Genomic DNA, 15,546 nt, shown 5'->3' on the forward strand with positions numbered 1-15,546 from the left:
TGCTTGGATGTGCAGGGTGGGGAAAATATCCAAATCCTAACAAAAAAAAACCTGCCCAACTATTAAGGTTGTGAACACTCAGCTCTGATGGTACTTGCTGCCCAGGTGCTTATCACTATCTTTCTTTACATTTTACCCTTGGAATTAAAGGCAGAAAACATGCTTTTTTTTTTTTTTTTTTTTTTTTTTTTTTTTTCCTGACAGTTCTCAATGTGCATCACATATTTTCAGTTATTCACAAAATAATAAGGCTAGGTGATGCCTGCTTTGGTTTTACTCTAGTTTCTAGTGAGCAAGTGTCTTTGGAATGCAACCACGCTGTTGTACTCGTCCTGCAGGGTGGATGCAAGAACATTCAGGGATTTCCACCATTTCTTCTCTCTCTGTGTTGTGAGTTTGTCAAGGGTCTGCCTCATCAGTGCAGCAGATGAGAATTTGCTCATTTTTGCTCAATTTTGTCTCCAAGGCTGAGGCCTTCAGTCTTAACTTAATCCTAAAATATACAGAGCTCATCTCTTTTTTTCTTTTTCTCACTTAATAGCAACGTGCTTTTTTTCATATAGGTGTAGTGGTACTGGTTTTGACTATTGTCCATCTAGCCTTGTACCCTCTTTTGAAGGTGAGCATAGCCAGTAATTTCTTTTTAAGCTTCAGTACCTGAAACTTTCAGGTGCGGTCTTTTTTTCTTACTAAGTTGAGCTGGCATTTCAGTGGAAGAGACTCAGTTTTGACTGCTGATTCAGCGGCAAGCCGCTCAGTCGCCATGATTTGGTTTGCAAGAAATCCCCCAAACTCTAAAATTTACACTGTGCATGCTGGTGTATAGCAATCAGGATTATTTAAGAGCATCATCTATTTTTTTTTACCATCTTGGTCTGTGCTCTTTCATTTATTTGATTTTTGGGCTTACTCATTGTCAGCGTGTATGTCTTTTGATGTGAAAATTTGATGACTTGGAAAGAACGTTCCTATTCTTATGAAGTGCTTATTTTTTTCCTGCTACCTGTTTTAGTGTATTCATGCAAATTGCTGAAACCCCCTACTGATTACAAATGTCAAAATGTGAAGTAAATCAGGCAGGCACATCTAAGAGGGGTAAGGTTTTTGTATGCAGACCTTCATGATTCAAGCAGCAATTGGCTATTGACTGAGAAATGTAAGGAAGAAATTGTTCAAAAACAAAGGCTTGTTTAGAATCATCCGTTATGAAGTTGTTTTCATCTTCTGTGGAAGAGTGGAAAAAGACAAAATTCTTAAGGCAAGACATCTAATAATGAACACAGATTTTCTTCTCTACAATAACAAATACTTAGTTTCATGGTAGTACTCTTAATCTGCAAAATGCCTTTGTTTTACAAAGGAGGGCACAGTCTTTATTTTATATATATAATATATACATTTATATATTACAGATATAATAGCTGAGTTGACTGAGAACTCCGGCAAGGCTGAAAACAAACTTAAAAACTTTCTTTGTTGTTGGTGATGGTGGTGGTTTGTGTTCTGTTTCTTTTCTTTTTTCTTTTCTTTTCTTTTCTTTTCTTTTCTTTTCTTTTCTTTTCTTTTCTTTTCTTTTCTTTTCTTTTCTTTTCTTTTCTTTTCTTTTCTTTTCTTTTCTTTTCTTTTCTTTTCTTTTCTTTTCTTTTCTTTTCTTTTCTTTTCTTTTCTTTTCTTTTCTTTTCTTCTTCTCTTCTCTTCTCTTCTCTTCTCTTCTCTTCTCTTCTCTTCTCTTCTCTTCTCTTCTCTTCTCTTCTCTTCTCTTCTCTTCTCTTCTCTTCTCTTCTCTTCTCTTCTCTTCTCTTCTCTTCTCTTCTCTTCTCTTCTCTTCTCTTCTCTTTTCTCTTTTCTCTTTTCTCTTTTCTCTTTTCTCTTTTCTTCTCTTTTCTCTTTTCTTTTATTTTCTTTTATTTTCTTTTCCTTTCCAGGAAGAAAAGGGAGAAGTATAGGTTAAGGGTGCTATTTTGGGCATACTGGCTCTGTGACGGATAGTAACAGATCTGGTTAGGCAACTTATACCAGGTTTAAGTCTGTACCTTGTTATGATACAGGAGTGGAAACACTGTCTAGTAAGCAGCAGGTAATGCATTGTTGTTTTTCTTTTTTTCCTAAGCACAACCAGTGTCTGTCCAACACGACCAGCTGATGGGTCTGTGCCAGGTCTCCTCCTAGAGCCTCAGCAGCTGCTTGTGTTGGAGTAAACACATCTAGCTTGTCCCGTGCACCAACTAGGGAGATATGGCATCTGCTGTAAAGGTTCTTGTAGACCATTTAAAAAAAATTGTTTTATTTTTGCTAAGCAGTGACTTTGTGGGATCTTACGGTTGCAGGTCTAGAAAACATGACAGATTTTGCTCGGAGACTTTGTTAAAATAGACGTTGATACAGGCTACCTATTTATTCCATTATTAGAGACTATCAGCTTTTCTACAACTAATTATGTACAAATACTTGACATTTTGAGAACTCTTTTTACTTTTTTTTCCCTCCAGGAACCTGAGAGCCCATATATAACCAATGTTTTCTATTGGCATGACAGTTAATGTGTTGGGCATAGATACGGTCATGTGTCCTGAAAATCCAAGACATGTTTAGTCATTCCGTATATTATGTTTTTTTTTTTTTGTTTTTTTTTTATTGTGAGAACATCTTCAGTGCTGTTATATATGAATCAGCATTTTATTATGAATTACCTTACAGAAAAGGTGATTTATTTTTTTCCTTCTAACCCAATTAGTAGTTGCCCTCAATCTGTACATACCAATTCCTGGTATTACAAGAAAAAAACCAACAACAACAAACACCTGAAGAAAAATTCTGCAGAAGTTTGGATATCTAATGCTGAACTTGCTTTCTTGGGCCCTGACTCAAAATTGTTAAATAACTGAAATTTAACAATTGATTTTTAAAAATGCTGATTTGAGGTTTGATCAATTTAATTTTATTCACATATTTCTATTTTGATAGTAAGGCTCTGTAGTTTTTTACATGATTTTCATGAGGAACGTTGAAATTATCTCCATCAGAAGGAAAGTTTTATAAGAATTTGGAGTAGAAATAATGAAATTCTTAAATTCAAATATGATAAAAATAGGCTGCACTTGTTCTAAAATAGTTTGACTCTGAAGCTGAAAGAAAATCTAAGCAATAGCATGGGTTTAGGTGTTGCTCTTTTATCAATGCCATCACAAATCCATATTCTCCATTGTTCAGATTTTCGTGAACTTGCCTTTTCTAATGCAAAACGTTCTGCTAGTGTAGTCACAACCCAGACATCCTACTTGCGTGATCACTATGTGTGGAGAACTTGAGCTTTAGTTGGCAAGGAAGTGAATGGATTTACTTTTAACTCCGTGTGACTGTGGGAGAGGTGGGCTGTGGCACACATGTTCATGTGAGAAGCAAGAGTGGGAGCCAACTTCCCCGGGGGGAGGTTGGCAATTCCCTAGTATTTCTGATGAAAAGAAGTGAGTACTGACCTGAATTGTGTATGGGTAGGTCAGTGAAGCAGAGCTGAGGAGCGAACAGCCTACATCTAAACTTCTTTTTTTCTTTTGTTTTGTAAACTCTTCAGCCCCTTCTCTGTAGCAGGGCAAGTCTTTTGTCTAACACTTCATGTGATGAGTTTTACTCTTCTAGAAATGCCAACAGGAATTTTGAAAGTTAGGGCAGACCTGTGCTCTGCAAACTCCCAGCAGGGCTTGTCTTCAGGACCTGCAGGCAACGTTGTTCTTGCAGTCAACCAGCCTTGTTTTCTTTTCATTCCTGGTCTTTGTGAATGAGCAACAAGGAGCTGAAGTGCATAAACAAGGAAAGCCATCCTCTCTCTTTCTTGTCTGCAAGCTCTTTACACCTTTCCCACATACTTTAGTAGCGGAAAAGGCAAGTCACTCTGTCTGCGGTCATGGTCTTACTTGTGGTCAAATTTCAGTTTACCAGTTATGAGCAAGTATTGAGATCTGTTGTGGTCTTTGTTTGCTTTGATTAAGATGGTTTTGTGCTACTACTAGCTAGTAAAGCTCTTTCTATTTGTGCTTGATGGAGACTGGGTAAGAGTCAGGGAGGAACCTTCTCCTCTCTTACCTGCCCCAAACCATAATACTTCTCTGGGGATATTTAACAAAGTGCAAAGTCAGTGCAAAAGAGACAAACATGCTTTTTTCTTACAGGGAGGTGCAGCTGCCTTTCCAATCAGATATCCCACGTATATAAATCTCATCCTGAACTTGTCTGTTCAGAGCTTCTTGTAAAATGCTGATCAAATTCCCCTGACCTCTTTTGAGCAAAAGAGTGGATCTAGTAATGCAGGTCTTCATTCAGTCTTTGTTGTCTTACAGGATGCTAGTAGCACTGAGACTGACTTTTATGAGGGTTTTGTATCTGTGGAAACATATCAGATTCTTGAAGATCAGATTCTTGATTATTTGCTGTAGTTGTTAAAAGCAAAAGCATGGAAACAAAGACCTTCCTGGAATTACCAAAAATCCTTAGTGCCCTAGTAGTTTTTATTTTGCAGCACCCAGAATGAAAAGCTTGCAGCATTTAGCTCAGCAGCTGCACATACTGAATGCATGCTGTTACTTAGAAACATTAAAACATGGAGAAACTTCAGCCATTCCAAGATGACTGGAAACAAAAACACCAACACAAAAACTAAAGGTGTATGATACATTGATCAACTATGTACTTGGTCTGTGTTTACACAGACTGTATTTTTTTTTCTTTCAGTCCTCTTCTAACAGAATCCTTGCTCTCTGGTGTTTTAAGACAGACAACACCCTCTACACCACTGAAGAACATAATGTATTGGAAGATAGCATTACTTCATCATCTTCATCCATTTACCTCCAGATACCCTTCATACTAACCCACAGGCCTCCTCACACAACCTGGAAGCAGACTGGAACTTTCCTGACTGGGGCCTCTCAGATTTGGCTACCAGAAAGGGCACAGTGTGGGCAGCTCTGATCTGGAGTCTTCTTCACTAAACCGAAATGCAAATCCTCCCCAAGGAGAGCTGGGTGTGCCCTGTGATTATGTCAAAAATGTGCATCGGGTTCATATAGCTGAGCTCTTGCTCTGTGCCATAGTTCCCTTAGCTATAAGATGGCAGCTTTTTTTTTTTTTTTTTAGTGGACCCATGTTGTATAAGAGAAGGAATTACAGTTTTCAGTGGAGATATCACATGCTACTATTTCTGAGAATTCAAAGGAGGACCAGAAACTAATGAAGAGAAAACCTTTGATTTGGGACAGTGAGCATGGCTTGTGAGCAGCATTCTTTTGAGCTGAGCGTATGAAGGATCTGTGGAGGGTTATGTTCCTCTAAGGGAAAGAGTATAGCAACATTTGGCAGTTGTGCCTGTGCTCTGTCAAGGAGCTGGGAAAGGAGCTGGATTTTGCCAGTCTGAAACAGATAAAAGGCTTTTCCACTTTTGAGTCTCGTTTTTGCAAGAGTTGTCTTTGACTTGATTACTGTCCTGTAAGACTGGATTTTGTTTACTTTATTTTTCTGATGGATGTTGCCTCTGAACAGCTGTGAAGAAGAAAATCTTCCTGGAAGCATCTAACTTGGTGTGTACCCACTTCATAGTGCTTGCTCTATCCAGAGTGATTCTCTATGACTGCCAGTGACACTGGCATATATCATTGCTGTGTTACAGTAAGATTACTGCAGATGTGATCAGTACTACACCACCTTTGGGTGCTTTTATCAGATATATGAATGCAAGGAATCTCATTGCAATCACATTGACTATTCATTTCCAGTCTTCCACTTAAAAACTGGCTGGAGTAGTGGAGTCAACTTTCCTGTTGAGCTCTTTGTAGGCATTGCCCTTAAACATTTCAGTGGTCATTTTGACTGACGTTACTGAATGGCTCTTGATTTCTAACTGTAAATCAAGTCAAATTGAAATATTTGCATAAGGTCTGGGACTTGATAAGGCTGGTCTCAGGCCACGTTAAGAGAGAAATTCCAGATAAGAACAGGAAACTGTTATGAGCTCCTGGAGGAAAATGTGTGAGTCTAGATCACTGGAAGCATCCTGGTAGCAGGGGAGCATTGTAGTGCCTGTTGAATTGCACTGTCCTTCAGAGCAGGTGTCCAGAACTGTTGCTAGAACAGAGGCAAGCAGCAGTAGCATAAGAAGGAGAGTAGTGATCTCTCAGTTTCTTCCCAGGAATGGCTCTCAGACCGAGAGGAGCAGCCTTCCATGATGCCTATTCTGCACAATCAAAAGGGATGAAACCATGCTCAGGAGAAAAAGCTAGTAAGTGTAATTCAGCTGTATGTTTAGGGAATGACTGCACTGACCTATGTGTTGTATGAAAACAAACCTACCAAGATTTTTTTTTAACCTTTTCATTGTTATTTATATTTGATGTCATGAAGCTGACTTTTTTTAATCTCATCTGCACTTTTGTGGCAGCTTTACGTCCTCTATTCAGTTGCTCTGAGTAGCCTTCTGAGGAACCCTGATGTAAAAATGTGGGTTTAGGAATGAGTCAGCTTTGCTTCACTCAAATATCTATCCATTTTCTTTCATGGTTCAATAGGTCTGTATGTACCATCTTTCATCACTTGGAAACTCTTGTTCAGCTAATATGACACCTTTGGTCAAATGACATTTTGAAAATCCCTGTTTTATTTTTGTCTGTATTCATATTATTATCTCATCCTTTCTCACTGGCAGATTTCAACGCCCTCTTTCAAAAGAGGAGTGCCATTATCCACAGCAGGTTGGTGCCTGGCAGGGAGGAAGGTTTGTTGCAGGTGAGGGAGAGGAGACAACTACCCAGTTTTGGTGAGCCTCAGTCCCAGGCTATGGATTCCTGTGCCCACCACTTAATGGTGAGGTCCCCCTTGCACCTGATTCAGGAAAACTGCCCAGAGCAAAACTTTCAGCTTGGTTATTCTCACACAACTGTGAAATAGCTGTGAGTATTACTGGGAGGACTGGAAGAAGTTTGATGGGCAGAGAAATGAGAGCAGTGTTCACCAGGAAGAAGCTCTGCGTGCACTAGGCACTCTCTACAGCAAGCACATGTGTATGGGGCGTGGGGCACAAAGCCCAGCAGTGAGTAGCTTTTGAGTTTCATGCGGAAAAAGGGCTTTACGCTAGCACAATTCAAAGTGATGCTGTGCATCTGCTGGGTGCGGCCTGTTAATTCCACACATGAATGGACACAGCATCCTCCCCCACCACAGGGTATGTGCCCAGAGCCAGACCAGCCTACGAGCTGCTGGCCATCTGGTTGCCTTTCCTCAGTGCCAGTCTTAGCTCCAGACCCTTCTTATCTTGTGCTTTCCGAGAGCCTACTGTGGGTTGCTTTTTGCTTCCTGACCATCATTTTTGTTGGACCAGCACAGGCAGCCATTCACCTAGTCTGGAAAGCCAGGTCTCTTGCCAGTTCTCTTACAGATAAACCTGGAAGGTCTCTTTGATCTTATTGACCAGAAGGGTCACAGAATAGGACCAATAAAAAAAAAATGAAAACAAAAACAACATCATCAACAACAAAAGAAAACATGATATACTCTCTTGCTCCCAATTTAGTCTAGGCACTTGGTTGATGAATGGCTCAGCAAATCATGGTGCCCGTGCCAGCAGTGTCATGTTTGTGAGGTTGATATGCCATGCTGGCTTGGAAGTGATGTGTTGTGGGGTTCAGTGACATCTGTGAGACTTTCCAGCACCTGATACTTGAAATTTGTCTTGCTCTTCCTTTCCAAAATAGGTAATAGAGGGGTTAACGCACCCCTTGAGGCAGTTTTCGTATGTGATTTACTCAGTGACTTGTAAAGTGTTGAATAGTAAGACTTAAAATTCTTTTTTTTTAGTATTGTAATGCCTTCCACAGCATTATATGCATTAATGAGAGTCCTTGCTTGGAGCTGTCAGCATCAGTGAGCTGCTGATGGTATCTCATTCCCAAAATGAATTATGAAAGATATGTGCATGCAGGAGTATTTAAGAGTGCTGGTTTTTATTTTCAGTCTGTCTGTTGTATCCTGAGAGAGTTCCCATGAAGGTAAACTTGCATTTATGTTTCTAATTTAGGGTGATCAGGACAGAGGCACTATAATATTTTTATATTTCTTCTACAGCTCTTTGCTCATGTATTTTAATGTTTTGTCTGCTATTTGTAGCCATATCTGAGTGCTGGGTAGGTGTGTTGTTATTGATGGCCTAACCAAGACACAAGTCTTTGAATAGTTGTCGCTTAGCAAAGAAGATGCATCAGAAATATTTTCCAGTGTATGTTTTTCAACTCTTACTTTTTCTACTACCACAATACTGATTTTTCCTTTTGAAAAAAAATATAAATAAAATTTTACCAACCTGATTAGTATCATGTACATCTGTGAGCGGCTACTGGTGTATCACACTCTTTGCCTTCTGCTCTGTTACCAAATGCTACAGTTCTCTGTGTGGTTAAATTACATCCTCACATAATTTATTTTTTTATGGCAGTCGTTTTTATGGCAGACTTTTCCTACACTGCCTCTCTTTATTTTGTTTTGCCAGATACATACACAGTGAATGAAAATTGTGTCTTGGAGGTAGGTATTTTTGGAATGAAGAACATTCACTTAAAAAGATACTTATAATCAAGATATTTCAAATATACTCACACATGCTGAAAAACAAATTAAAAAAAACAAAACACACTTTTATTCAAAAAAAATCTGAACATTTTTAATGTTAATAAAAAAAATAAAAATTGCCATCCTGAAGTATGGTGATAAAGTAATTCAAAATACCTATATATATACACCTAAATGTAGGTATATATAGAACTCGGATACCTAAGAGAAAACATAGCTATATTTATAGCACAGTGTAATGCATTGGCTTCCTTTCTTTGTGCACAGAAATAGTGCATTTTGTGTCCTTTTTTTTTTTTTTTTTTTAAAAATGACAGAAGGTGTATCCTCTCCCTGGGATGAAATGTATAACAGTGGCCACTAAGAGTCTGACCAAACAAGTCCTACACAGATCAGCGGTAGAGTAAAAAATATGGTAATAACTGTCCTTATCCTTCAAAGATATTTTCCAAGTGTGCGTCCTGATGATGAGGAATTCTCTCCTTCACCCCTCCATGCAGGCCAACCTCTGTCTTGATGCTGGTGAAAAACAAGAAGCAGAGCACAGTACTTGCACTGAGCCGAGGCTGCTGTGAAATCTGAGCAGTGATTTATAATTGCATCAGGTAAAACTTGCATGTCCATCTCCTAGGTTTCATATCTAGGACAGCTTCTGTCATAATATTCAGAAAATCTAAGAGGCAGAAATCAAAGCTCTAGTAAGTTTATTATCATGCACTAGCTTATTAAATGCTTGTGCATTTGCTTAGCTTTTAAAAGTTCCTGGTTTTGTCAGCTTACTTTCTGGTGAGTTCAACAGTTGGTCTGAAATGCGTTAAAGTGCATCTTGATCCCCAGTAGATTGTGTGTGGAATGAACTGGTAGACTCGGTGTGGTAACTGATGTGAAGTCCACACCACTTGCAAATATCTCCAGGCAACCACCAGTTCTTAAAGAGCATCTTCAGGTACTTCTTAAATTTTTCTCCCATGAGGAAATAGATGACTGGGTTGAGGCAACAGTGAAAAAGGCCGAAGATTTCCGTTATCTGGAATGCATAGTCTAGATTCCTGCTTGCTTGACAGTCTCTAATGACTCCAATAAGTTCCAGGAATTGTAAGAAAATTACAATATTGTAAGGAGTCCAGAAGAAGAAAAATACGATCATGACAGCAAAGATCATCCTCACAGCCTTATTCTTTTTCTCATTTCTACAGTGGACTAATGTTTTGATGATCATGGAGTAGCAAAATGCCATAACTATGAAAGGGATTAGAAGCCCTAAAACATTGATTTCCAAAGTGGAAAAGAGTTTCCATGTTGTAAAATTTCCTGGATATCTGTGCTTGCAGGTAGTATAATTTTGCTCATGGAAAGATTCTCTAAATACAAGTTCTGGAACTGAGGCTGAAAGAGCCACCAGCCACACAATAACACTGGTAATCAGGCCATGGAAAGTAGTTCTTGCTTTCAAGGAAAACACTGCACGAACAATTGCCAGGTATCTGTCTATGCTCATAAGCATAATAAAAAATATCCCACTGTAAAACCCAACCAGATAGATCCATGAAATGATTTTACACCAGGGAGTTCCAAAAACCCATTGGTCTATCGCAAAATAAGACCAGAACGGCAGGGAAAAAACAAAGAGCAAATCTGAGACGGCAAGATTTAGCAGGTACACATCAGTCATGCTCTTCAGTCTCTTGTATTTGAAGAGGACCACTATGACCAGAATGTTTCCCATTAGCCCAACCAGGAATACTAGGGTATATAGAACAGGTAGGAAGGAGGCTGCAAACCTCTTGACACTTTCCTTACTGCATGGTTTTGGGGCATCATTATAATTATCGTAATAGTCATATAAGGTTGAGGTGTCAACTTCAAAGGACTCTGTACTCGAAGAACTCATGTTTTTTTTCCCAGATTCCTGAGAATGAAAGAATATAAAAATGTCAGTGACTTTCTCTTCATGATGACCATGTGGTTACTCCACAAGCCTGAATCATGTTGGAAAGACTGCAACACACAAAGACTGACTTGCAGTTCCAATGCACTTCTCATTACAGATTATCAAAGAATATTCAAATAATGTGGGATGCTTATATGCACACTTGTGAAGTACTGTCCTTGGCATGCATGTGCTCAGTCCTTCCAACATGGTGAAAATCAGACGTGTCAGACTGAACACTATCCAAACTGCAGAGAGGAAAGCAAATAGGGATGAAAGATAACAGACTATATATCTCAAATCAGAGAGGGATAATCCTGTGTGGCGTAAAGTAAAAAGTGAAGCCACTGTTCATAGGAGTTCAGGATTTTACCCATCTTTTCACTCAGGCAAACATCACTGAAAGAAGACAGTGAAAGGTGACATCAATTTTCAGTAAGTGCTGTCTTCAGTGGTAAAGTGAATAACATGAATTTGTCATTATATGTATGTTCTTTTCTAATAGATACAGAGTTTTAAGTGATGTTACTTCGAGGTTGACCAGATCACATAATGGATGCAATACAAATACACTGTTGATGTATTACATGTTTTTCACATCACAGCAAGTGTCATTTCTAAGCCTAATTTACTAGAATTTTTGCAAGCTTCTGTTATGTCTTTCCCCTTTGTCTTTATTTTTATGAATGGGAAGTAGAGGAAAAGTGAGTATCATTGCTCTATTTATCTTCAGACTATAGTGCTACTACAATGCAGCAAGTATTGACTATCATTAACCTGAACCCTACTGTGTGTAATCTCAGTCACAACTTCCCTGTCTACAGTTCTGTTCTGTTATACACAGAGAGGAATTTAATCTGAGTTACGAGTCACAGGGACAGAACTGTTCAACACCAATGTCCTAGAGATGACGGCTCTGCAACACTAGCATCTAGTCGCACCTGCATCTAATCTACATTCCACATGGCTATTCTACTTGAGCATTTAAAACTGAAAACAAATACTCAAATAACGCACATACACTTAATCCTGATTATGCAGAATTTCTGAAAATTGCTGTAAAAATGACCTGAATGGCAGCAAAAGGTAAATGAAAAAGCATTACAGTCACATACGTGATGAGCATATAACATAGACAACTCTTTCTAAAACTAAATTTTATAAATGTTACCTTTTCTCTCCTTTTCTTCTCAAATGATGTGAGGAAGAGTCTTGGTTCTAGTGGAGTGGAATCACTTGCTTGTGGCCAGGTAACTCCGTCAGTGAGATGCTGCCTACACTGTGATACCCAGCAGCTGCAAAAAGCAGATGTCACAAGGTAGCTGTGTCTGTCAACGGAAGCTGTGTACTTCCTTACAGATCGTATCATAAGTGTTTCTCTCCTCAGTGCTCACCAGAGATGTTCCTTTAAATGTAGAAAAGAAATTAAAAGTGTCTTATGGTGTGTAAGGAAATACAAAGTTCCCAGTGAGAGCCTGATTGCTGAGTTAAAGCCCCTTCATCTTACCCAAAATTGTTAAAAGCAGATGTCAATAAGTAGCTCTCATTCAACAGAAACTGCTCTTTCTCATGGGTTGTAAAATGCATCTCAAACTCAGAAAAAATAATTAAAGGATCATCTGCAGTGAGCAGGGAAGAGGGAGGCACTTGATGGGTGTGTGGATGGTGTGTTTCTAGTCCCTCTGTGTGGGATAACTGATTTTGCCAGTTATACCATGTAACTGTGGTAATAAAGAGCTGTATAGATTTAGTGTAGGGAACTCTCCTTTTATTTATTCTTTGATTTTCCTAACCCCTGCTTATCTTGCTAAGAAAAGAAATGAGGGCATGCAAATTCACAATGCCTTTTTGCTTGATGTCTCCCATTTTATATATGGTTTTATATATGGCAAAACTACTAATGGCCTGATGCAAATGGTACTAATGGTTAAACTCTCACAAACTATCAAATAAGATGTAGGATGTCGGATGTGTAAGATGTAGGGTGTGTGTGGTGTAAGGGCTGGGGGTTTCCTCATGGTTTTTATCACAGCAGGAAGCCTATCAATTTCTACAAATTTCTCCTGAGAAGATGCTGATCCCTGTCTCTCTTTCTGGGGAACCAGGGAAGGGGGATGATCACAGAGGACGTGCTGGTCAAATATGATGGTTTTGAATCCCTCTGGCAGAACAGCTACGCTTGCAGCTGGCAAATGCTGCTCTCCCCTGTGTCCTAAAAGAGGCTGGCCAAGAAGAAGTAAAAACCATTTCTTGACAGGGGAGGCTGCTTGCTTGTTAGCAGGAGAAACTGAAGAGTCACTTTGAGAAGTACAAACAAGAAAAATACAGTAGATGAGTAGGAGGGAGGGAAAATAATAGATCCTAAACAGGAGATAGGATATATCTTCTAGATCAATCTCCTGTGTCATTCTGAACACAGGAGATTCTGAACATATAGCTTTATGCTCAGTTTTGCTATTTGCTGCTATCCTATATGCCTCTGACATTGTTACTCTGCCCACTAGCTTGTATTTGGCTGAATTGTTTCCTCCAGAAAAGCTTGATGTGAAGACAATGTGAACTGTGGTATCTACTGGTTTCTTGTTCGCCAGAATAAAACACTCATATGGGAAGTAGCTTCTCAGTCATCTTTCAAAAATGCATTTGTGGAGAGTTTTAAATAGGTCACTGTGAGATCACCAGGCTATTGCTCTGCAGATCATGTATGTCTTCTCTTCAGTTTGCTGACAGTTCTTTAAAGATGTGGACATCAGATGAGCAGGCAACACTATGATACCAGTTTCATCAGCTCTGTTCACAGAAACTAGAAGCTGTTCCACTTGCTGCTCTTTTGTCCCTGCAGGGCCTCATTAATCTCTTTGACTTGTTGTTACACAAGGGGCATAAGTTAAGCCATTTGTCTGCAGTAACAGTGACATGAAACCTCCTTTTAAGCATATGCTTTTCAGGAAAAAACACCTCATTGCTCTGTAGGTATCGCCCTTCCTTAGTTTTAGCTGCAATGCTTTTGCCTCAATAACCACCACTCGTCTATATGCCTGTCTTGTCCTAGTCATTATTTTCTACTCCAATAGTCTGGTCATCTCCTTTGAATTTCATTGGTGCTGATTTTCCTTGTGTCCAGATGAAGCAGTGAATAGAACTGAATGGGATGATTTCCCATCACTAGCAGATTTCTGAGGTCTGTCTGCCTGTCCTTAGTGTACATGCCACATCTCAGATAAGCTTCCGATCTTTCAATTGTGATGTTAGCAGGGACCAAGTCTGCAGTCTTATCAGTGCAAATTTAGCATAATTTATATAGCACTGGACAGAAGAAAGGACCTATCTAGCATACTACTTTTACCCCAGCCCTCCCTTGGCCGAAAGACTTTCAAGTAGCAAATGCTTCTGAACCAGCTGAATGCATCTTTCTGTACCTGTCATGGATGGGAAGCTGGGACACCACCACCAGAGGCACTGGGCAGCAAAAGCTTCTTGTCAGAGCATACTTCTGTTGCTCTGGTGGGGTGGGGAGGTATGGTTGGATCGCAGTGTCTTGAAAGCATCAGTAATGTTGCAGAAGCATACCATATCAGTGCACTTTCTGTTCCCTCAGCAAATGGGAAGGGCTGTCTTTGTAAGGAGATTTTTTAGAAAGTGTGACTTCAGAAAAAGGAACGCATATCCACAAAAAGAGAAGAGAGGTTGTGTCTACTTAGGGTTTGTGAACTCTAGGTAATGAAGCTAAAAAAAACATCTGCCAGTTCATGAAAATTAAAAGGATGAAATTGTACCCTGAAATACCTGATGCTCTGTTGATGAAAAAAGTTCCTTTGAGAACTTACTAGTAAAACTGTAGAAAAGATGAAGAAAAGGGAAGAAATCTCTGATCAAATGAAATGATGCAGAAAATGAATGAAATGTGTTTTGAGCGAAGGGTCTTCAGCATCTTGGAGAGAGAGGAGCATGAAAAGTCTTAAATATAACTAATCCATAGATGGGAAGCTCTGAGGTTCCCTGCCAATTTGGCAGGATGTCTGTTTTTTTTCACAGAAGAGCCTGGCAGAAACTAAAAAAAAGGGATGGCAGAAGACCATGAGCTTAAGAGGAAAGGGGGAAGGGATATCAGAGATGCAGAGGATGTTGCTGTAAACCAACAGGTTGGAAGGAAAGGGGGAGAAGAAATAAGAGGTCTTACCTCTTTACTAGGTGGTATCAGGTATGTGGCACTGGCTAAAAATATCACAAGAGCGCAGAGATGCGGACCAAATCTGATTAGCCTCACTAAGAGGTGGCTAGTCCTTTATAAGGACACAAATTAGAACCAAAAGAGGGGAACTTAATAAAAACTAAAAGCAGAACAACCCAAACAGTAAAAACCCTGCTTCTTGCCAAAAGATGATTTCAGCCACTCCCTGCTTTTATGGAAAGTCTTATTTTTAACTTGCCATCTTGCAGGTTGCACACAAGTCTCGCCAAAGGAAGGGCTGGAGATAGATCTGTGAGTCTAATCTGTGAGCTAGATGCTGCTACTGTGAGACACTCACCACTGATACACCAAAGCACCATCTATTCCCTATGTTATTTGTATTGGCCATGGTACATGAATGATTCAGAAGTGTGTATTAGAGAAGAGGTTGTCCAGAAGAGGTTGTCTCAGGGAAGAGGCATATGACTGTGACTAAAGATAAACTAAAGATAGATCAGTCTTTTGATCCAGGCTGCCACAGTGCACAAGCAGGTACCTTTCTCAGCAAACAGTCCTCTCCATCAGCTGGCCAACCCCTTCTTGCCTGGTCAGGCCTTGGGCTATGCCCTTGCAATTCAGGTGAATTAGAATCACAGTTTGTGTATCTATAGTGCCAATCCATTCTTGTTAGCAAAAAGCTTGTGTCACCTATTCATTGTGCAGTTATCTGCCTAGTGATTTTCAGTTTATTCTGAACTTACTGTGCCTGATTAAAACTGAAGCAATCTGATAAGAGAACTAGATGCAGAAAATGAAATAATTTCTTAGTTCTAGAGAC

The 15,546-nt window shown here is 39.5% G+C and overlaps 1 protein-coding gene across 2 annotated transcripts; it reads right to left on the reverse strand.

Moving 5' to 3' along the window:
* Positions 1 to 9,270: 9,270 nt before the first annotated feature.
* CCR4 (C-C motif chemokine receptor 4) lies at positions 9,271 to 14,839 on the reverse strand. Of its 2 annotated transcripts, XM_013094722.5 has the most exons (3): positions 14,718 to 14,839; positions 11,709 to 11,832; positions 9,271 to 10,516 (listed from the first exon to the last, which is right to left on the reverse strand). In XM_013094722.5, exon 3 carries the CDS (start codon positions 10,496 to 10,498, stop codon positions 9,422 to 9,424), a length of 1,077 nt encoding a protein of 358 aa, XP_012950176.1. In that variant the 5' UTR covers positions 10,499 to 10,516; positions 11,709 to 11,832; positions 14,718 to 14,839; the 3' UTR covers positions 9,271 to 9,421. The 2 variants fall into 2 exon arrangements, with proteins under 2 accessions (XP_012950176.1, XP_021124531.1); XM_021268856.4 differs by lacking the exon at positions 14,718 to 14,839 and having other exon boundaries at positions 11,709 to 11,944.
* Positions 14,840 to 15,546: the final 707 nt, after the last annotated feature.

The sequence above is a fragment of the Anas platyrhynchos genome, chromosome 2, assembly GCF_047663525.1.
Source record: "Anas platyrhynchos isolate ZD024472 breed Pekin duck chromosome 2, IASCAAS_PekinDuck_T2T, whole genome shotgun sequence".
NCBI lineage: Eukaryota > Metazoa > Chordata > Aves > Anseriformes > Anatidae > Anas > Anas platyrhynchos.